This window comes from Populus alba, chromosome 19, assembly GCF_005239225.2.
Source record: "Populus alba chromosome 19, ASM523922v2, whole genome shotgun sequence".
In the NCBI taxonomy this organism is placed as follows: Eukaryota; Viridiplantae; Streptophyta; class Magnoliopsida; order Malpighiales; family Salicaceae; genus Populus; species Populus alba.
In genome coordinates, this window is record NC_133302.1 from 1,967,996 (window position 1) to 1,991,661 (window position 23,666).

The 23,666-nt window shown below is 36.7% G+C and overlaps 2 protein-coding genes across 2 annotated transcripts; both read left to right on the top strand.

Annotated features, from left to right (window-relative positions):
• Positions 1 to 388: 388 nt before the first annotated feature.
• On the top strand, positions 389 to 1,537 carry LOC140955156 (uncharacterized). The gene is made up of 2 exons (XM_073406957.1): positions 389 to 513; positions 622 to 1,537. The coding sequence occupies exons 1-2, from the start codon at positions 389 to 391 to the stop codon at positions 1,535 to 1,537; spliced, it is 1,041 nt and encodes a 346-aa protein (XP_073263058.1).
• Positions 1,538 to 6,594: 5,057 nt separating this feature from the next.
• On the top strand, positions 6,595 to 14,062 carry LOC118063389 (disease resistance protein Roq1-like). Its single transcript, XM_035077405.2, has 7 exons — positions 6,595 to 7,246; positions 7,363 to 7,469; positions 10,067 to 10,559; positions 10,697 to 11,795; positions 11,906 to 12,181; positions 12,289 to 13,215; positions 13,389 to 14,062. The coding sequence occupies exons 2-7, from the start codon at positions 7,364 to 7,366 to the stop codon at positions 14,010 to 14,012; spliced, it is 3,525 nt and encodes a 1,174-aa protein (XP_034933296.1). The 5' UTR covers positions 6,595 to 7,246; position 7,363; the 3' UTR covers positions 14,013 to 14,062.
• The last annotated feature ends 9,604 nt before the right edge of the window (positions 14,063 to 23,666 follow it).

Sequence of the window (23,666 nt, forward strand, 5' to 3'; positions counted from 1 at the left end):
ACAAGTTGTAGAAATCTTATTAAGAAATTTTAGTGTTATGATCATATATATTCTATAGTTCCCACAACTAAATAAATTTGTCTTTCTCAGTTTTTATAATCCATGCCTTGCGGAGTTCATACTAGACTGACCCTAAACCTTGAATTCATTGTTTTTTCTTTTTAATTTCTCTACTGTTTTTAACTTGTTATTTCATTTTCAACCTTCCCTTTTACAATTAATGTAACCTACATTAATTTTCATTCAATATTTTGACCCTGATCGATCCATTTTGGCATCATGTTCACATATTTTTTTTCTTTTCTACAGAGCCACTTATCAAAATGCTTCGACAGAATGATCCAGTTTCGAATCATGTTGACAGATCTTTTTGGGAATATGTGAAAAGATGGATGATGGTCGCATGAGGTGCAAGTTTTGTGGGCATTTATTTGCCAAAGGTACTTCCATTTCGAGGATCAAATTCCATTTAGCAGGAGTGACAGGCCGTGGTGTTAAAATTTGTGGACAAGTGCCTCAAGATGTCCAAGACGCCCCTTGCAGCAATTGATGGCCCTCCAGAAAAGAAACTTAAAACTGTAGCAGGCTCAAGCAATAACGATGTCACTAATGAAATTTCAGATTCAGCAATAACGATCTTTTTGTGCATAATGCACCGGAGACTAGACCACTAACTGAGCAAGCCAGTCCAGAGACTGAGCTTCCATGGTGTCGTTATTCCCCTGAAGAGCTTCCGCATGATGCATTTGAGACTATACCGAGAACAGAGCAAGCGCCGCTTCTGGAGAGAGGTAGCTCTCATGACAGGCAATCAATTAATCAGGTCGATGAGCCTCGAGAAGATTCATCCCAACCAGCAGATCTATTGTGTCTTGGCCATGCAAGATATGATGATCAACTCTGTTCTCCAGCAGTAAACAATGATGCCATTATGAATGATGTGCAGAACATGGATAGAATGAGGAAAGAACCAGTGGAGGAGGAGGATATGGAGAACAATAGTGGAAGATCAGTGCAGCCTGGTGCAGGAGCTAGCTCTTCTGTAGGGCCTAAACACGACACAAGTGAGACTAGAGGAGCTCCTTTACCTACGGGCTCTACAAAGCTAGTGGGTCGAGCATTCAAAGAGAATTGGAATGTGATATGGTCTTGGTTGATGGATGATAAAGTCTCAACCATTGGCATTTACGGGATGGGGGGAGCCGGTAAAACCACAATGCTGAAACATATCTATAACAAGCTTCTACAAAGTGCAGATATTTCTCATCATGTTTACTGGGTGACCGTGTCTCGAGATTTCAGCATTCATACATTGCAGAAGAAGATCGCAAAATGTATGAAGTTATCTCTTTCCAATGAAGAGGAGGAGCTGCATATAGCTGCGGAATTGTCACTGGAACTAGAAAAGAAACAAAGATGGATTCTCATTTTAGATGATTTGTGGGACTCTTTTGAGCTACACGAAGTGAGAATTTCTGTCCCATTGAAAGGATGCAAACTGATTATGACAACTCGATCAAAAGAGGTTTGTGGATGAATGGATTGCTGAAACAATATCATAGTGAATCCTCTTTCTGATGAAGAAGCTTGGATTTTGTTCAGAGAGATCCTTGGACATGACACACATCTCTCTACAAAAGTGGAACAAATTGCAAAATCTATCACAAAGGAGTGTGATGGTTTGCCGCTAGGAATTAAAACAGTGGCTGGAACCATGAAGGTGGTGGATGGCATACACGGGTGGAGTAATTCCTTAGAGCGACTGAGACAATCAAGAGTTGGGCCAAATGGCATGAAAAAGGTATTTTCATCATTGAGATTTAGTTACACCCACCTAAGCGATGTAGCTCTGCAGCAATGTTTCTTGTATTGTGCATTATTTCCAGAAGACTCTGTTATCAATAGACTGGAATTGATACGTTATTTGATTAATTGATACGTTTTCATTAATTCTCCCTTCGAGAAATTACAGTCACCGAATCTAACTTCTTTAGAGAAATCACCACTCCATCAGATCCTTGATTATATGAAACCCAATTGTTCCCCTTGTGCCGTCATCCTACTAGTCTTCACCAGTTTCATTACAAACTGTTACATATACAAAAATAGTACTATGTGGATAATCCTTCCACTAAGCAAGTTCTCAGGAAAAATTGGAGGGGTCACAACGGTCCCGCTTAAAACCCAATCTCCTAGACAGAACTTCTTAGAACGTATCTATCCACCGTACTGCCTTTTTGTATATACAACCATTTGCTAGCTTTGTTGCGGCTTTCCTTTACAAGTGATCTGGGGTATCCTAGTTTTATACCTGATTTCTCAACATCTGGCGAGACTACCAGTGCTTAGATTCATCAAGATTAGTCTTCATCAATTTCCACTCTCCACCTCAAATCGTCCACATGATCGGGTGTCCAGAGTGTCCCAATTTTGCGTTCCCTCAAGGCAATTAAAATTTCCCCACTTAACAGTTCAGCACATGTAATTGGGCAAACATGTGCATCTTCTTCTTCTTCATCTCCATCGACCACCATGACGACCTTCAGATGCCTCCTAATCGGGCAATCTCTCTTAATAATTTACCACCATCTTTTTTTGGTCTCGAATCTCAACAATCGGATCATACCATTGCATCCGGAACGATCAAATTAGCTGGAAATAAGTCTGAAATCGTCCAAATCGCATTTCAGATGGCTAAGATTTGATCAAAATAATTCTGGCCTGATCAACGGCTCAGATTCAATCTCAGATCCGGTTGCACATAGACTCTGCTGCACAGAATCCTATCCCTCAGCTCTAGGCTCGGCTCAACCCAGCTCGACTCGCAGCTGATGACGTGGTGGTGGGTCCCACTATGCTGACATGTATGTTGACTAGTCAATTGCATGATGACGTCATCGTTACATCAGACTGATGTCATCCTCTGCATGTCTACTGTTCATCATGGGTCGGGCAACTCATCCGGGTGAAGAAGACGTGTGACACGCGAGGGGCGCGTGGCCTGCCACCTCACCCGAGTGTGACGGCGAGTGCGGCATGTCCGACATCAGATTTTGACCCCGTTTTCACCAGTGGCTTCGTCTCGTCCTCCTCTACACGATGGTATGGTCAAAACACAATTTTGACAACTTTCATTTTTGAGCAAAAATCAAACACCACTTTAAACCATATGCTCTGATACTAATTGTAGGGAATTCCAACCGGTGATGTTATGAAATTTGCTCATTGGAGGCTAAGCACACTGACACAATATTTAACGTGGTTCGGCAAACCGCCTACATCCACGGGAGAAGCCATTTGATTATATAGGGAGAGAACAAGATTTACAACAATAGAGGAGGAGGAATCATCCCCTCTTTGGCAACTCTCAACCTCACTCTATTTCTCTCTTCTCAGTGCTGCAATGGCAGCTACTGCTGGCTGCCCTTGGCAGCCCACTCTCTCCTATATTTCTCACATCTTTGGCTCTACAAACTCTCTCATTTTGCTCTCTAATGTATGCCTCTATTTATAGGCATCCATGGTAGCTTCTCATGCTCTTTTGTCAACAATGGTGGTTGCCAAACTTTGACATTAGTCAATGGTTGACAACCCACCATTGTAGCCTCCTTCTTTGACAATGGCAGCCATCTTCTTTGACAATGACAGCAACATAATTGACAATATTCCAACAGCCGGCATGATCCGGCTGACAAAAACATGAAACAAATGAGTTACAATTCACTTGCTACAGAAACAGGAAACAAGTGAATTACGGTTCACAACTACTTAGCATATGAATTATAATGCAAAGGAAAACGGGGAATGAAAAACAAAAACCTCACCTGACGCGGGGAGACGAGGACGAAAACGATGGTTATGTTTTGTTCACCCCCATTCTTCCCATTTTTTCAGCTTCCCCTTCCAGTTATTTGCTACCCCCCACGTCCGTTCCTTTAGTTCCTCCCTGTCCGGTCCTCCAGTCTATCCCCTGGTTTCCTTTTCAGTTTCCCCTTCTGTTTTGTTCTTTTTCTGTGTCAGTGTTCTTCAGTTCTTCTGCTTCTTCCTTGTCCCCAGTTCCTCTTCAGCTCTGCTGCTCCCTCCTTCTTCCCCTCGGTTCATGGCCTTTCTCTGGCTTTATAAAAGCCAGAGAAGACCAGGCGTTTGTGCCTCCAGGGGCGGAAGTAGGGGGGCAAGCAGGGCCCTGGCCCCCCCAAGACATTTTAATTTTTTTTCGTTACCCACAGGTCAAGGTGGGACTTATTACAGTGACTTTATTTTTAATTTTCAATTCACTCTTCCCTTCACATACGTGGACAGAAAAATATATAGAGAAATTATTTTGTAAAATAAAAAATAAAGCCATAGAGCCACCAATTTATCTTAATTTAAATCTTATGGTCGATTAAATAGAGAAATAAAAATACAAATCATGAACAAAAATTTTCTACAAAAAGATTAAAGTAGAGCCATCAATTAATTTATTTTTTATCAAACAAAATAAGATAATTTAAATTTAAAATCTATTTTTGCTTTGTTTTGATATATTTGTTAATAATTTCATGAGGTTTTTTTTATATAATTCTACCATTTTTGCTCTTTTTTTTTCTCAGATCTACTAGTTCTACCAATTGTTTTTTGAATTCTTATTATAATGATTTTTTTTCTCTAATTAATTAGATATATTTTATTGGTTTATTTTAATTATGCTTGGATTTTTTTTATGTTTTATTTTTAACAGAGCCACCAAAATTATCAATTTTTTCTTACGAAATATATTTTGATTTTAGGTTGAACCATGAACAAAATAAGAAGAATTGATTTTTTTTTTGAAAAAAAAATATTGATGACTCACAACTTGATAAATCAATTCTAATGTGTAATGTTGAAGTTATGGTTAAGTCGTCCCAGTATGCTTCAGTTTACGAAGAACCTGCGTTGATTAGTGAGCAACCTCTTATCAGAATCTACATTGTTCATCTAATTAAATATCTAGATAATCGTCCTTAAATTTGAGAATACCCGGTTAATCAACAAGATAAAATTCTAAGGGCATACATTAATCTAGGGCCATACCAACCTTTAATGTCTGAATATTCAGAAAAACAAATATTATATTTTATTATATTAATTTTGACCCCCTCTAACAAATAATGCTAGCTCCGCCCTTGTGTGCCTCAGTAATGGTATGAACCGTGGGAAGCTGGCGTCCGTTTTTTTTTCCTGGTCAGATGAAGAAGATGAATATTGTATATTGAAACGACGTCGTTTTCAGGAAGGGAACAGATGTTTGCAATTTGGTGCTTTAGGTTTTGACATTATGTAATGAAGCCCCTGGATAAAATTTAATTGGACCCCTGTATGTTTGCGTCTTGTACGAACTAGTCCTTGGTTTCTGAATTTTCCAATTCAGTCCTTAATTGACTCTTCAACTTGTAATTCTTTCAAATTTACCCCTATAAAAATCAATTCAGCTCCCTACATTACCCGATATTTTCACTTTGGTCCTTCTATTTCATTCCTTGTAATTGTGACCTAAATCAGCCCCAAACTTTGGTAATTTGTCAATTAAGCCCTTGATTCCATTATTTAAACTAATTACAAGTTCAATTAAGTCTCCAAACTTATCAATCATGCAATTAAATCCTTGATTTGGTTAATTAAACTAATCCAAAGTTTAATTAAGTTCTCAAACTTCCATGTATATTGAATTAACCTAGATTTTAATTTATTTTTCGTTCATTTCATTTTTATTTTTATTTCATCATCATTTTTTTCGCTTTCTTTTTCATTTTATTAATTTTTTTCTTTTTATTCATCATTTTTTCATTATTTTTATAGAAAATATAGTAAAAATAAAAATAAAAATAAAAGAGAAAAAATTGAGTTATGACATACATAATTATTGATAACATGAATAGTCTTGATTAAAGACATTATTGTTGGAACAATTATATGTTTTTTATTTAGAAATTATGTTAAGTAAAGACTAATATTATAGTAAGTAAAAGGAATTATGTTGAATCGATGATGTACAACTATCATGATTTATATTAGTTATATTGCTTAATTATAATATGGTGTGATTGATGTTATGTTAGCATTGTTCTATGGGTTTTATATTAATATATTTAATAAACCATGAATAAAGTTAATATTACTCAAGTCAAGTGAGAGAATGTTAAATGTAACCACGACGATGAGTTCTTAAATGGTTTAACAAATATTAATGTTTGGTCAATTTGAAGTAGGTTTTTTTTTTAATAATCGTACACTTGATGGATATATATAATGAGTATATTCGGAAAATTGGTTTCTCTACCATTTGCTGTATGTTTTCTTTCATCACATCACAAATATACTTGAAAATAAATATTAAATGCTAGAAGAGACATATTTTTTTGCCGTGTGGAAAATCTTGTTAATTACGTGTTAATTTGCCGTGTGGAAAATCTCGTGTGCAAAATCTTGTTAATTACGTGTTAATTTTCCGTGTGGAAAATCGTGCCATTTGACTCTGATGCTGTCAAAACCTCCCCAACAGCATCAGAGCTATAAAGAAATTTCCTTGCTTTTACCCTGCTTTGGTTCTCAAGAAAACTTTTAGATGCTCAAGCAAGAGCTATAAAGAAATTTCCTTGCTCCTTTTCCTTTACACGTTACCTTTTTATCTTTGGTAATTATTGCATTACTAATAATTTGCAAGAAGTCATATTCTGTGTCTCTGAAACAATATTGGCTCTACTAATCTTCAGGCGTCAGTACTTTACTCTTGATCAGCTAACCTTTCCGATTGCTGCAATTTGATCTTTAAAGTCACCAAGTTGGTGGGATCCGACCATCTCATAAGCACCATATAGAGGTAAACATTGAGATTGTTGCTCCTGATTGCATGCATGTAGTTTTCTTTGTTTTCATCTTCTCAGTAATATTAGTTTTTGCATGGCAGCAATATTGACACTACGAAGGTTGCCTGAGAAAATAATTGTTACAGGGGATTGTATGATGTCATGTTTTTGCTAGCAACTCTTCTTTCCTTCTTTGAAACTATATATAAATTTAGGGACTGACTTGGAAATTAATAAAAAAAATAATAACCGTGTTTGGGTAGTTGAAAGAAAGTGACGTCTCAGGAATAGCCCTTGAGTTCTGAGTCTGAGACGTCGAACTAAGGCAGTTGGAAGCCGTATTGATCAGCTAACATCTCTCTCCGATTGCTACAATTTCATAGCTGCTGGAATCCAACCATCCCTTTCGTTATATACAGGTATAACTAACCTCTTCTTTTGCTTCTTTCTTTTTTCAATTTCATGTCTTTACTCATAACAATAATTTGAAAGCTTCAGGTTCATACATATCATTGACAAGTTTCTTCTACTTTAGAATGAGGAAAGAAAAACGTAAACAATCCAAAGATGAAGAAAATGATTCATCCTCGCGAAAGAGAAGAAAAGCAGATCTCAGCAAACCTGTCAGTTTTGTCTCCACAGGTAAGGTAGAAATATGTCGTGCTAAGAGTATAATAATAAAAATTATTCATTGGTCATCTAACAATATTATCGTGTACCATGTAGTCGTTTTTGTTTTCATGTTTACAGCAATATTAACACAAAGAAGATTGCCAAAGAAAATAATTGTTAGATGGGATTTTATGTTGTCATGTATTTGCTAGTAAATCTTCCTCGCTTCTTTCTTGTTTTAATTTCGTTTCTTGACAAATAACTTTGATTTCATAAAAAAAAAAAGAAGCACACTTGCGAAAGCTTTTATGTTTACATCATTCAGTTATGTCCCTTCCATCTCTTTTTAGTTCAAGATTATTATTGAATTAGCAATCAAAATCAGTTTATTTAGTTTATCATTTGCCAGTTCATGATTTTCTGTCAATATATATATAATGAAAATCAAGGAAATTTATTAAGCTGGCCATCTAGTGGATGGAAATCCAGCATAACAAAGAAAAGACAAACAAAAGTGTAGGGGATTTCGACCCCTTATGCACGGACTGGTGGTGTTCTGATAGTTGCCCATTGAAGGCTTAGTATACTGGGACATAATATTTAACATGGTTCGACAAAACCGCCTACATCCACAAGAAAATTCAATATTATTAGAGATAGATAGAGAAAGGATTAGAACACACATGGAAGAGGAGGATCACTTCACTCAAACTCTACTCCAATTGCTCTCACATTACTGCATAAGACAGCAGGGCTGCTGCCCTCGGCAGCCCCTCACTTTCTCTCTTGTTCTCATGTTCTCTTCTCTACACTCTCTCTTTCCTTTCCAAAATTATGCCTCTTTTATAGGCATAAATGGTAAGGTAAGAGGTCATCAATAATAGCACAAACGGTGGTAGTACATGGGTTTCACCATTTTATCAATGGTTGGTGTAACTACCATTGACAATGGCAACCCTCTCTTTTTAGGGTAGGCTGCACATGTTGTTGTTCAATAATAGCAATATCCCAACAAAAAGTTATAGAGGAATGTAGCATTATAAATTACAGACACTAATTACTCCTTGTCGATACACACTCCCTATTTCTTAATGGATCCATACTAGTATATATAAAACTAGAATTATAGGAACAAATTCAAGATGCAACCTTGTGAAAGAAAAGACAGAAAACATATTCCCAATCCAAAATGATAGCTTCAAATATGAATTTGTTCCTAGTATGCCAAACAAGCCAAGCTATTCCATAGAAAAATCCTTGCCACACCTTTCACTAAAACTTTCCATCAATCGATCCTTGCCATTTTTGAAACAAATCATCTAAGAAGGTATGCACCATGAAAGGCCCACCAGCTAACTATTATGTTCCAGAAATTCCAAGATATTGGACAATGGAAAAGGATGTGATCTATAGTTTCTGTTCTTGAAATACAAAATGGACATATATCTTCCAGCATCATGATAATTTTCCTTTTAACAAAAAAGGATAGAGTGCATAACCTGTTGTCATTATTGTGGTGTGACATAACATCATCTTCATCCTCAGATTTTAATTCAAGTGTGTAATCTTCTGAGTGTTGAATTGATGAGAATTTCATAATGAAAGAAGGTCCAAACTCTGCTACTGTTATATGAAACTGCTCCCCATTTAAAACCAAATGAAGTCTGTCATGCAACGAGTCTATATATAGATGGTGTAACAAGTAATACACGTGCTCCAGAAATGTAGCCGTGACCAACACTACTTAAATCATATCCAATGACCATTCCTTATGCGCTAAAGTATTATAAATAAAATCCTTGTTCCATGCTGCCAAAGGTAACTTGATGAAGGCGGAAGCAGAAGACAACAAAATAAAAAAAGAACACAAGAATTTTAATGAGCAAAAAGGCTGCTAATGTAAATCCCAAGTTTTTAGGGTTTATTTTCTATAAAATAATAATAAATAAGTCTTCCTCCTTAGGAAGTTTAGAAAACATTAAATAAACTAGAAACCTTACTTCAAACTAGAAAATAAAATAAGAATACAAGATTACAAATGAATGAAGCATAAAATATAAAAAAATAGCATAAAATCCAAAAATATAAAGAAAAATCACAAAAAATACCAAAATCGAGGTCATGGGGCAAGATTTTCAAAATCTAAAGATCTGACAGTTGAAGTAAAAATTCCACAGCCGGATCAAAAGATATAACTATTTTAAGCTATTATTCTGGTCGGGCATGAGCAACTCTCTTCTTGAGCCTAGACCTGTTCCACTAATCCATAAATCTATTTATTAGATCATTCATATAATTTGTCTTAGGTAAATCCTCGTCTAGTTGTGGTAGATTCATATATGACTATTCAGAATTACTCGTTATCGTAAGCTCAATTACATCATAACCCTAAGACATTAACCCATGCAAACCTATCAACAACCCTGTCTACTCATATCCATGGTCTGACTTCAGCAAAAAACAATCCCTATTAAAAGATATCTGACTCAAGTGCTTCAATCATGGAATCATAAGTGTTGAATGTTAAAGTTTCTTGAGTAGCTCCCAAGAATCTAAATCCAACCAGTCCCAAACTACTTCGCAATAAATTTGTCTATTGCTAATTTATTGTGCTATAATTTCTGCAGCTGCCATGACAGAGCCAGAGTCTTCTCGATCTAGACCAAAAAGGGCCTATGATGTATTTTTGAGTTTTAGAGGAGAAGATAATCGTAAGAATTTTACAGATCATTTATATAATGCTTTAGTCCAAGCAGGAATCCACACTTTTCGAGATCATAATGAAATTCCTAGAGGTGAAGAAATCTCCAAACATCTCCTCAAGGCAATTCAAGAATCAAATATACATATAGTGGTGTTCTCAAAAGGATATGCTTCTTCTAGATGGTGTCTTAATGAACTTGTAGAGATTCTTGAGTGCAAAAGGAGGAAAACCGGTCAGATTGTTCTTCCTGTATTCTATGACATTCATCCTTCAGAAGTGAGAAAACAGACCGGCAGTTTTGCAAAAGCATTTGATAGACATGAAGAACGTTTTAAAAAGAAGGTGAAGGAATGGAGAAAAGCTCTTGAGAAAGCCGGAAATCTTTGTGGATGGAATCTCAATGATATGGAAAATGGGTATGACTTTTCTATCTAAGACTCACTTGCACACATTTATGGAGTAATTATACATTAGATTTTACCATGTGAAACAATAAAAAAATTAGCGTACTTAATTGTCTCTCTATTAAAGACTTGCTTTTGTCTATGAGCAGGCACGAATCAAAATTTATCCAAGACATCATCAAGGATGTGTTGAATAAATTGGATCCCAAGTACATAAATGTTGCTACTAACCTGGTAGGTATTGATCGCCTTGTCCATACTATTAGTGACTTCCTAAGTACTGCAACAGATGAGGTTTGCATTGTGGGCATACATGGGATGCCAGGAATAGGAAAGACGACTATAGCAAAAGTTTTATTTAACCAACTCTGCTATGGATTCGAGGGACGCTGTTTTCTTTCAAATATCAATGATACATCAGAACAATCTAATGGTCTTGTTCTTTTACAAGAACAACTTCTTCATGATATCTTAAAACAAAATGGTGCTAACATCAATAATGTTGATAGAGGAATGGTTCTGATCAAAGAACGACTTTGTCACAAAAGAGTTCTTGTTGTTTTTGATGATGTGGCTCATCTGAAACAACTAAATGCTTTGATGGGAGAGCAAAGTTGGTTTGGTCCCGGAAGTAGAGTAATAATTACAACTAAAGATGAACGCTTGCTTCTTAAAGTGGATCGAACATATCAGGTAGAAGAATTGAAACGAGATGCATCCCTTCAGCTTTTCAGTTGGCATGCCTTCGGGGACAACAAGCCAGCAAAAGATTATGTTGAGGTTTCGAATGATGTAGTTGATTACTGTGGAGGGCTTCCTTTAGCCCTTGAGGTTTTAGGTTCTTGTTTGTCCGGGAAAAACAAATCTAGGTGGAAATGTGTAATTGACAAATTGAGAAAAATTCCAAACCATGATATTCAGGAAAAACTTAGAATAAGTTTTGACAAACTGGATGACCATAAACTAAAAAATACATTTCTTGACATTGCATGCTTTTTTATTGGTAGAAATAAAGAATATGTAGCAAATGTACTAGAGGTTCGTTGTGGATACCATCCAGAAGATGATTTGGGAACTCTCAGTGAAAGGTCTCTGATTAAAGTTAATGCTTCTGGAAAGATAAGCATGCATGATCTATTACGAGACATGGGAAGGCAGATCGTTCATAAAGAGTCACCTAACCACCCTGGAAAACGCAGCCGAATTTGGCAATGTGAGGATGCGTGGAATGTACTCAGCAAACAGAAGGTAATAAGTAAATGCATACACAACAGCATAATGATGCACGTTTATTTTCTTTTTAAACTTCTTGCGTACAATCACTTGGAAGTTTTATTGATTTTTTTATGTTTTTTCAGGGAACGAATGTTGTAGAGGGTATAGTGCTGGATGTGAGATCATCAGAAGATAAATCAGTGAGCACAAGATCATTTAAAAAGATGAGATGCTTGAAGTTACTGCAAATTAATGGAGTACATTTGACTGGACCCTTCACACTGCTTTCTGAAGAGTTGATATGGATTTGTTGGCTTGAGTGCCCTTTGAAATATTTTCCATCCAATTTAACTTTGGACAACCTAGTTGTTCTTGATATGCAATATAGTAACATCAAAGAACTGTGGAACCAAAAAAAGGTAAGAAACAGACTACAATGCCCTAAAATTTGTGCATTATGTAATTTATATTTTCTAGTTATAGCTTTTGATTATTACTTTTCGTTATTTTCCTCACTACTCTACAGATTCTCAACAAGCTGAGAATCCTTAATCTCAGTTATTCAAAGCACCTTGTTAAAACACCAAACTTGCAAAGTTCCAGTTTAGAGAAACTAATGCTTGAAGGTTGCTCGAGTTTAGTTGAGTTGCATCAATCTGTTGGACATTTAAAGAGCCTTGTTTTCTTGAATATGAAGGGATGTTGGAGGCTAAAGATTCTTCCTGAAAGTATTTGTGATGTAAAGTCTCTTGAAAGCTTGAATGTTTCTGGGTGTTCACAACTTGAAAAGTTGCCGGAGCGCATGGGTGATATTGAGTCCTTTACTCAACTGTTTGCAGATGGAATAGAGAATGAGCAATTTTTAGCTTCAATTGAACATTTAAAGTATGTAAGGAAGTTGTCATTGTGCGGATACAATTTCAATCTGGACTCACCATCATCTACATCTTGGCCTTCACCAATTTCATCTTGGATATCAGCAAGTATTCCAAATTGGGAAACTTTGCTGCCAACTTCATTCACTGGTTGGAGAGTATTGAGAAAACTAAGACTTGCTTATTATGGTTTGTCTGAACGCACAACTAATTCTGTTGATTTTGGTTGTCTGTCCTCTCTCGTAGAATTGAATCTATCAGGAAACAATTTCTTCAGTCTGCCTTCTGGCATCGGGGTCCTTCCTAAGCTGCGAGTCTTGAGAGTGTCGTATTGCAGCAATCTTGCATCAATCTCAGAGCTTCCCTCAAATTTAAAATTCTTGGATGCAACCGGTTGCACATCAATGGAAAGAGTAAGACTACCAGTCCTGTCAAAAAAAAATGAAAATCTGTCTCTATATAGGTGTTCAAATTTAATAGAGATTCAGGGCATGGAAGGTCTAAGTAGTCATGGCTGGATTATTTCCTCTGATACCACCTGCGATTTATCAAATAATAAGAAGAAGAGTGTTGTTGAGGTACTATTTCTGTCTCCTTGCACACAAATAAACACACAATTGGCACATACTCTCTCTCTCTCTCTCTCTCTCTCTCTCTCTATATATATATATATATATATATATATATATATATATATATATAGTCCAAAATTTCAGCACTCTTTGAAATCTGTACATATAAATATATGCAGGCATTGTGCACTGGTGGTTATGGATATCATATTCGCTCCTATGATGCCAAATTGGTTATGGGAATCTATTATAATAAGTTGCCAAAGGGGTTCACCTACCATGGAGAAGGATATTCATTATCATTTCATACACCTCCAGTTTTCCAAGGGTTGATTTTTTGGGCTTTCAGTACAAGGATTTTTTTGAGTAGTAGCCATACAATCAATGCTATTATTAAAAAAAAGAGCAACGGTATGCAATTGTTTGAAGCTACACTGGTAATAGGACTCTATTGCCCTATTAGCTGGATGGGATTCGTAAGTTTTAGTGAGATGGCAATGGAAGAATGTTGTGGACACGAAGAATTGGAATTGTATGTGAATTTGGGTGGCGAAGACATTAATGTGAAACAATGTGGGATCCAAGTGATAGTAGATTTGGATTCATTTGAAGAGGCAGAGTGCGATCATGGCATTGGAAACCAAGAGTTAGAAGTTGGAAGTGATGGAGTAGTACCTTCACCACCAAATCATCTGCTTCATCATCCCCTTTATGGTTCAGTAGCATTTAATACAATTGAACAGTGGAAAGATTATTTATTTAGGAAGAGTATTTATCCACTTCGTGCAGGAACATTAACCTGAGCTCAATTAGTCGAAGGATTTCTTTGTGAAAGTTCCGTCCTTTATGCCCTCCCAGGTCTGATGATATTATCGCCTTGTTGTATAAAATTAGTAAGTAAATAAAGCATTTTATTTTTTAGTTAGGAAAATGATTGAAACATTGGACTTTGATTGCTTGAAAAGTTATCCAACTTGGTTAAAATTCTACTAGCCTGATTTTATTGCTCTCATTTTTAGTTTGGCGTAACATCTTAGATGATAAACCAGGTGTATCACAAATAATAATTCACGTGGATTTTTCAATTAATAATTTCACATGAACTAACTGTTACGCTTCTACTAATCTGATTTCTTTGGCTTAAAATTTGGAGAATTAATTGATATAATTAAGAATTAAAGGGACCAAAATTGAAAATTCAAATCATCCCAAGAAAACTAATTGATATAAATATAGATAAAGAAATTAAAGTCTAGTTAGTTGTCCATTAACTCCTAATTTAAGAAACAAACCAGTCATTAATGAGTTATTTAAGGGGAAAATAAGTGTTATGCACTAAAATCAACCACTATATTTACATCTCAAAGCATCAGCAACACCTTTAGTGAATTCCAAACCATCAACCATTCTTCACTCAAATAGTTAATCAAGTTCGATATCTCTCATTCTCTAGGATGGTCATGCCGATATTGGTAAACCTTACTAATATCATTAGCCTCCCATGCTCGGAACGACTAATTAAAATTCAAGAAGCGATTATCAATGAAGTCCACTAATATAGTTCACTATTTTAACCAAACCAAATCTATTCTCCTTTTGACAACATCAACATGTATACTATCCAAAAATTAAACAGATTTCCAAGGTTACAGATATTTAAGAAGGGTATAGGTATAAGACACCTACCTGCTGCAGAAGCTCGGCCCGCGCTCTTTTGCTGCTGTTATGCCCCTCCCGTGGTCCCTCTTGAATCCATAAGCATACTACATTATTTCTTACTCAAGTTACATTTCACATAATAATAATAGCAACAACAACATTGACTCTCTTTTTACAATTGTGTTTCCATTACATCTCTTAAGATTATGGTTCATTATAAAATCATAACTAACATCACAAATTTAGTTTTGAGTATGGCTTATTTCCTTTCAAACGCTAAGACATGACATTACACATTTTCTGAGAGAAGGAAACCTAATTCTACCCCTAACATGACTAAATTTCCTGTTTTGACAACTTGTTAAAACTACCAGCAGAGGTTGCAACTTGACCTATCCTCAGATATTTATCTATATCTAGAGTTCTAGAGCTCAAAATTAAGTGAGGTCAGACTATTTGGAAAGATAGCATCCATGGATATAACTTTTATGAAGAAAATTTTCCAAAATTTTATCATTTTTAAACCTGAGTCCTCTCTGGAATCAAGGTGATGAATTTGTCTAGTTTTCATCAATGGTTTAAATTAACAAACCTGAATATGACCTTCCAAGAGCTGTTTAAGCTAATTTGACTGTTTTTGTGTAAGGTGGTCAAGAACTATTTTAAAAAATATACACATTATTGAATTTCGCGTTTCTCCTACATTTCACAACTCATAAGATAAGCCATAAGTTATGTTGCTACCTAATTTTTGACCCCTATTTCTGATAAGTTTTCAAAAAATTTAAAAATAGCAAAACAAACAATAATAACCCAAAAAAATATGTTCTTGATATATTTGCATTGTTTTTAGCATTTTCAACGTTGTCTCAAAAATAATTTAAATTTTCAAAGGTCTTTTGAATATGCTCGACTTTTAACACATCATTTTTAAAATAATTAATTTTTCTCATTGAGTCGACATTAATATTGCTTGTTTAAAAAAAATTAAAATACAAAAAAATAAGAAAAATAAAAATTTACAAAAAGAAAGATGTTGAGGGACCATGTTTGGGGATCAAACAACATTTTGCCTATAAATAAGAGTCTCCAACACTCAAAAGAGGGGGACAATTTTGAAAAATTAGGAAAACACGAGAAAACCCTAAACCTAAACCTATCTTTACCAACACAAGTCGTCGCCCTCAGTAGCTTTTGGTTTTCTTTCTCCCAACTGTTCTTCCCCTGCACCCGAAGTACCCTCCCCTCCTTTCTCAACCATTTCTAGCTCCACCCAACAAACCCACCAACTCCTTCTACTGAACCAGCCGCAAGCTCGCCAAAACCAAAAAGAGGGTACAACCATTCCCTCCTTACTCCCTCGCTCTCTCGGCCGTTCCTCCATCTTCACCATGACCGGCCAGCTTACCAAGACCCGAATCAAACCCTCCAGTAGTAGCCCACACATGACGGCATCCACAGATCTAGCCCCATTTCCAACCAGACAACACTCATTTCTCCTCCATCTCCGCCGACCAGACACGACAAAAGCACAGTCGCCGCTAGCCTCTTGGTCTTTCCGCCAGCTACTAGAAACAAAGAAGAAGGCAAAACAAATAAAAGGGCAGATCTGTAGAGAGAGAAGTAGATCCAAAAGCGGGAAGAAATAGATTTGAAAAGGGGGAAGACCAAGAACATATTTGATAAAGAAAGAAAAATGAAAATCAACTGTTTGTTTTGTGTTTTTGGTTGTTTTTGCAGGTCACCACCAGCATAGGAAGATAAAGAAGAAGATGTTCTCAATCCACCGGTTTTGTTGCCTTCACCATCGATGCACCATGCACCGCCAGTGGCAATGACGCGTGGAGCAACGCGCCGCTACTGTTCCTGCAACCTCAAAGGGCTTCCCAGCACTGTTACTGATTTTAGGGGGGTCTATTTTGTAATTTCTAAATTGTATAATACGTTGTTTGATTTATTTTGTAATATGTAATTATGGGTGTGTGAGTAAAAATAGTGAAAAGTAATGAGTGGGTGTTCATATCTTCTTTTATGTATGTTTTTAAATGATAAAAACCAAAAAGAAAAAAAAATAAAAAAAGAATTAAATGTTTTAATTTGCATATGGCCAAGTGTCTTAAAAATGCAAAGAAAATTGTATTGTATTTTACATTAAAAATTAAGAATATATTTGTGTATATATTTTGGGATTTAATAACCAATTTATTAAAGCATTGAGAATTTGACCTATATTTCAAAAAATATCAAAAACATATTTTGTTTTCTTTTGGTATCCAGGATTATGATCTTATATGTAAGATGTATTCTTGATATTAAATAGAAAAGTTTGTTTTGTTTTTATTGATGCTAGAGCAATTATGTTTTCTTTACCCGATAAGATAAGGATCTCCTTACTAAGGACAACTTTTCTTCTCTTTTTAATAAGTCATTGATAAGACAACTTTCAAAACCTTTAGATCACATCAAACCACGAAGCAACTTATCTCACCTTTAGTTCCCTACTATTAAGTTATCATGATTCCCCTATTAGTAAACTTCTTACCACACCTAATTCACTAATCATTAACATATGAAATCTCAAAACTGCTCCTCCCCCTCTTCAATTTAGCCTTGCCTTGGCCAAACCTTGGTATAAGGGAACCAAAGGTTTCCTTCTCCTTCTTATGCAATTATTTATCTTATTTAGTCATTGTTCACATTATAACAACACATTACAAGGATTTTACCAATAAAATCAAATTTTATTTTCCTTCCATTCAACCCCTAAATGGCCGACCACTCCTGTTCGTTTGGCCATTGATTTTTCTTTAGTATTTTTACATGATTTCATGTTTAAGGAAACTTATAATACTTCAACTAACTTAATTTCTACAATTCCCCTAAATTTAACTCAAGAACCCTCATTTTCAATTTCAAGATTGGCGCACAATTCCTAATCGAATTTAAAATGGTTCACAATTAGGTTTAAGGTTCTTTACCTGGACAAAATTTGGATTTCAATTCTAAATTGGTTGAAATTTTTTAACTCCTCCCTCCTTAAATGCAGCCGACCCTCTCCCTCTATTTCCCTCACAATTTCTTCACTTGTTTTCTTGTTAATTCCCTTGCTAAAGGATGTTTTCTTTTCCTAGTAATCTAGAACTTGTATAGATTCAACAATTTTGGTGTTTTTCTCTCAAATTTTAGTGGAACAAATTTGAAATGCCCCTTCCTATTTGTCTCATTGTTGTCGGCCTCATGGAGGAGAGAATGGAGTATTTATAGTCCCATTTTTTTAATTAAACTTTGGCCCTATTCTTTCTTCCTTTTATAATTTGAGTGGTACTCCTTTTTATCTTTTAAAATCCCCCCTTAACAACTAAATTTATTTGGTTTTTTCATACATTTAACCTCACCTTCTTCATCATAGGTGTTGTAACCCATTTTTGGGTCCCCATTAAAAATAAAATAAATAGCCAAAAGAGGTTAGAAAAAATATCAGGAGGCAAAAGCGCTCGGAAAACAGTCAGAAAATTGGTCAAGGAATTTAAAAATACAAGGATTGAATTTTTGACAGTATATTCTTGAAGGATGAAAGCCCTATTGAGAAGGAAAATTTGAATTTTGAGGACAAAAGCCCAAATTTGGATGTTTATGGACTTAATTGGATTTTTATGGATTTAATTGGATTTTTATTTGAATTTATAGGAGATTTGATTGCAAGAAAAATTATTTTTTAAGTCAATTTGGGCTTTAATTAGAAGAAATTTAAGTTCTGGGGCCAAAATATATTTTTTAGAAATTTATTGGGTCAAATCAGGGGCTTAATTGCATAAATATTGAAGTTTAATGGCCAATTAGGGACTTAATTAAGAAAATCCGAAACCAGGGACCAAATTGGAAGAGGCGCATAATTGGAGGGGCTGTAATTATTCGGTTCAGGGGCCTAATTGAAGAAATTAAAAGTTTATTAATCAATTGAGGGCTCAATTGCATAAATCAGAGGCCAAGGACCAAAGTGAAAAAGGCGGCCAACAAGAGGGGCGGAGACCGAATTTGAAGGACTGATTTGAAGTTTGGCCATTTAAATGAAACGGCACGTTTTATCCAAAACGACGCCGTTTCATATATATAAAAAAAAAAGGAAGACTAGAACGGTGTCGTTTTGAACGACACTGTTCATCTTCTTCCTTCCCCCCGGTTTAGCAGCAACAGAAGACGAAAAATTTGAAAACCTTCCCGCCTCTCTCTCCTCGCCCCCACCACCACCACCGAAAGCGTCAATGGCCGACCAGCCGTTGCGTGATTGAAGGCGCACTAACAAAAGGCACATCGGTCCCTTTTTTTTCTTATAAATAGAGAGAGGCCGAAGGAGAGAGAGGACGAACCGAAGAGAGAGAGAGAAGAGAAGTAAGGCCCAAAAGAGAGAGAAGAACAGAAACAAACCAAGAAGAAGGAAACCGAAACCAAAAAAACCAAAACCAAACCGAGAACAAACAGCCACTGAAAAAAAAAAAACGAAGGAGAGGGGAGCAAGAAGAATTTTTTCGCCATTGTTAGAAACAGCAGCAACGCCGCCCGGAGCCGCCGTCCACGAGCCACCGCAGCCTCGCCAGCAAACCACCGTCTCCAGCCCCGCCAGGTACGCTCTCTCCCCTGCATTTTTTTTTCTCTTCTTCTGTAGGTTTCGTCCCCTGCATGCAGAATTGATCTGCATGCAGGGGACGGGGGGGAATTAATTCCCCCCATTTTGTTTCCTTTTCTGGGCCAGACGGGTTCTAGCCCAGAAACATGTATATGGGCCAGAAGGATTCTGGCCCAACCCGGCGGTCTGGGCCGGGTCCGGCCCAGACCAAGTTTTTTTGTTTGGGCCGAGATCGGCACAATCACCTTTCTTGGGCCGAGATCGGCCCAGTCAGTTCTTGGGCCGATATCGGCACAATCACTTGTCTTGGGCCGATCCCGGCCCAATGACTTGTGGGGCTGAGCCCGGCCCAGTTAGTTGGGCCGGCCTAGCCCCTTAATAGTTAATATATAATTATATATTATATTATTATATTATATATATGTGTGTATATGTCATATATATATAAAATATTTATAAAAAAAAATCTAAAAAAAATGTTGTTATTTTCCTTTCATATATATATATATTTTTTAATGGGGTTTGTATTTTTTTTATATACTGTGGAGGTATAAATTCAGTATTTAAAATATCTGATTTGCGTCGAGACACCCGAAATTTTCAAAGATAAATTTCTTTTTTTTGCTTTCAAATTTTTTTAAAAAATTCCTTAAAAATATTGTTGATTTTTTTTTTGTACATCTTTTTAAAATAACTTAATATTAGTTTGTATTTTTATGCTGTGGAGATACAAATTCAGTATTAAAAATACCCGATTTCGTAAAAAAAAAATATATTGTTTAAAAAAATATATATATATTCTTGCGTGTTGCATACGGCCAATACTCTAACATGTTTTGAATATTCTTTTTTATAAAAAAAATATATATTGGAAGCTTCGAAAGTGTGTTTTCGCATAGATTTCTTAAACACAAAACTATTTTCTTGCATTTCTGGATTTTTACAACGTGTTTGTAAAATTCCAAAGGGTATTGACCAATATTCCAAAAAACTATAAAAATCTTATTTTTGGAAAAGGAATTTATTTATTATTTACCGCTAATGTTTGGATAAAGAAATCCTTAAAAGGATGAATATCCAAAATATTATTGGGAGTTGTTGCTACCCAATTTTTGACCCATGTTTTTGATATATTTTCAAAAAAATCCAAAAATAGAGAAAAACAATGAAAATCCAAAAAATATGTTTTTTTAATATATTTTCATCATTTTAGCATTTTCAACGTCGTCTAAAAAAAAGAATTTAAATTGTTAAAAGATTTTCAAACGTGTTCGACTTTTCACGCGTCATTTTTAAATCGTTGATTTTCCGCATTTGAGTCGACGTTGATATTGCTCGTTTCAAAAAATACAAAAAAATAAGAAAAATCAAAATTTACAAAAAGAAAGAAGTTGAGGGACCAAGTTGAAAAACCTAGCAATATTTTTGCCTATAAATACTGGTCTTTAACTCAAACAAAGAGGGGGGGCAATTTTGAAATATCAGAAAATACAAAAAAAATAACCTAACCCTAAACCTATCTCTACCAAGCCTGCAGCCCCCCTTCCCCCCTGGTTTTTAATTTTTTTGCTACAGCCGCCGGCCAGAAACCAAAGCCAAACAGCCCTTCCCTCAGCTTCTACCCACGCTGTTCCCCTAGATTTTTCACCTTTTCCAGCCACCACAGCAGGTTCTCCCCTCCTTTCCCCCCAGCAGCTTCTGATTCAATCTTCTCCCCATTTCTCAACCAGCACCGCCCCCCTACAGCTCATGAACCGGCCTGCCTGATTCGGTTCCTTCTTCCTTCAGCCACTCCCCAAGCAGACCGGCGTCCCTTGAACCAACCTTCAGCCTCCCCATTTCATTATCTCCCTCTCACAATCGGTTCCTCACCAGAGCTTCCTCTCCATTCATCAACACAGCCCTGCCAAACACCCATCGCCTAGAACACATTTTCCAGCACCTAAACGAGCACCCCACTTCAGATCGCCTCCCCACTTCCCGATCTCCTCCATTCGGTTCCCCAGCGGCGATCAGGACAGCAGCCACCGCCCTCCTCTTCCTCTGTTTTTCAGACCCTCTCACGGTCCCCCTCCATTCGGCTTCCAATAGCAGCGGCCAGAACAACGGCGCTGCCATCACTAGAGACCCAGCGGCCTTCACTCCCTCCGTCTCTTTCCCCACAGCAGCCAACTCAAGACCAGCTGGAACACTGCAACAGCCACAGACCAGCGGCGCTTCTTCAGCCAGCAACTGCGCAGCCGTTGACCGAGACACACCCACACATCCGATCTGCCATCCTGAAGCAGAGGAGAAGAAGAAACCCACGGACTGATCTGCAACGAAGAAGAAGAGAAAGAGGAGCAGATCGAAGACGGCGGAGAAAGAAAGAACAAAAAACAGATTTGAAAAACTAAGAAAGACTTAAAATCGACTGCCCTTGCTGTGTGTTTTTTTTTGGATTTGCAGGTGAAGAGACCGAAGAGAGGAGGAAGCATTACAGCCCCCTCACGCTGCCTGATTTTCGGGGCCCACGCGCCGCCAGTCACGGCGGTGCGTGGGGTCCACGTGCCGCTACTGTTCAGCAGTCCACTCCACTGGGGAAGGTACTGTTTCTGACATTATTGGACTAAGCTTTGTGTATTTGATGTGTTTAAGTTTTTTTGCATTTTTATCTTTTTGTTAATACTCTTTCCATGCATTTTATAGAATTGTTTCATGCATCACCTGTATTTATTTTTAAAAGCACACACAAGCTTTTAGGTTAGGTGGGGAACTAGCGATCTGCCCTAAGACTATTGGTCAGGGTTCAGATGCGTGAAACACCCAACTCATATCTGAGTGCCTGCTTGGTAATGGTGGGTATACGTGCCTCAACCATTCCTTGCAACGCCCCCATACTGTCTTTACGAAGAACGTCACTGGGCAGATATGAGACCCTTTTGAGACCAGATAGAAAACCAACCCATGTTCACATAATGAATAGAACCTGTCCTTAGGTTGTTTGTGCTATTGTTTTTTGCATAAGGGCAAACTCTTCTTGAAGCATCTTGAACTCAAGACTTATGGGTGACACATTGGCCGTTGCTCCGAAAATTTTCATTGTAGAGTTTGGGCAAAAATCACGATTCTTGTCCATCATACAAGAGTTACGACCATATTGTCACCTCTCGAAGGGTGAGTTCGTCATATAGATTACATGTTCATACATTTTTCATGCATGCGCCAGAATGAAAAGTAGGTCCCCTACGAGTCTACAACACCCGACTTTGAATGAAGAAAAACACGGAAGATGAACAGTATGCTCGTCATAATTTTTGGAGACGTGTGTGACTTGCTTCTAGCTTACTCGGGTAGATACTGAAAAATAACTCTAGGAAAGTTCCTTCCAGCCGACCTATCATCTTTGTTCAAAACCCAACAATGACTCAGCCCGAAGAAATTGAGGGCAAACATGGTCAAGAGCCTCGACACAATCATGTATTTCAGTACAAGGTTTGGCGGGAAGGCTGACCGAAGGGGAATTGCACTGCCAGTGCATAATAGAGCCTATTCTTGTTCTGCCAAAAAAATAAAATAAAAATAAAACCCTTAGTTTGATCATGCCTGCAAAATTTCTTGATTTTTGTTTCAACCTGTTCCAATTTTTGTTGGTAACTTGGCTCAAAATTCCACAACACTTTCCTTGTCAAATGAGCCTTTCTTGTTAATAAGATCATGTGTTTTTAACATACCTTTATTTTTGTTGTTGTTTCATGCAAATAACATATTGAGCATAACCTTTAAGCATGAACCATCACACCAAGAATCTTTGAGTGTGTTTCCTTCCTTTCAAAGCTATGCATGATCGCGCATGTTCACAAGGATTTTTGGAAATTCAAAGTTTAGTACAGGAACTGAAATCATGTTGATGTTTGTCCAAAACAAACGAGTTCTGGAAATTCAGGTGATTCCTTAGAAAGGTAACCATACACCTAGAAAAACCCAAAAAAAGAAAGAAAGAAAGAAAAAAAACAACAAGAACCCATGAAGTGACTTCAAAATCCGAGTTTTGATTGCATGAATAATGAGAAATCACTTTGCATACTCGCATGAAAGTATTGCTTACCGATCCTAAATGCAGAAGTTTGAAATGAAGAAAGGCCATCTTTGATAATCTTTTCACAAGGCTTAAATATATCATTTGTAGTCCCTT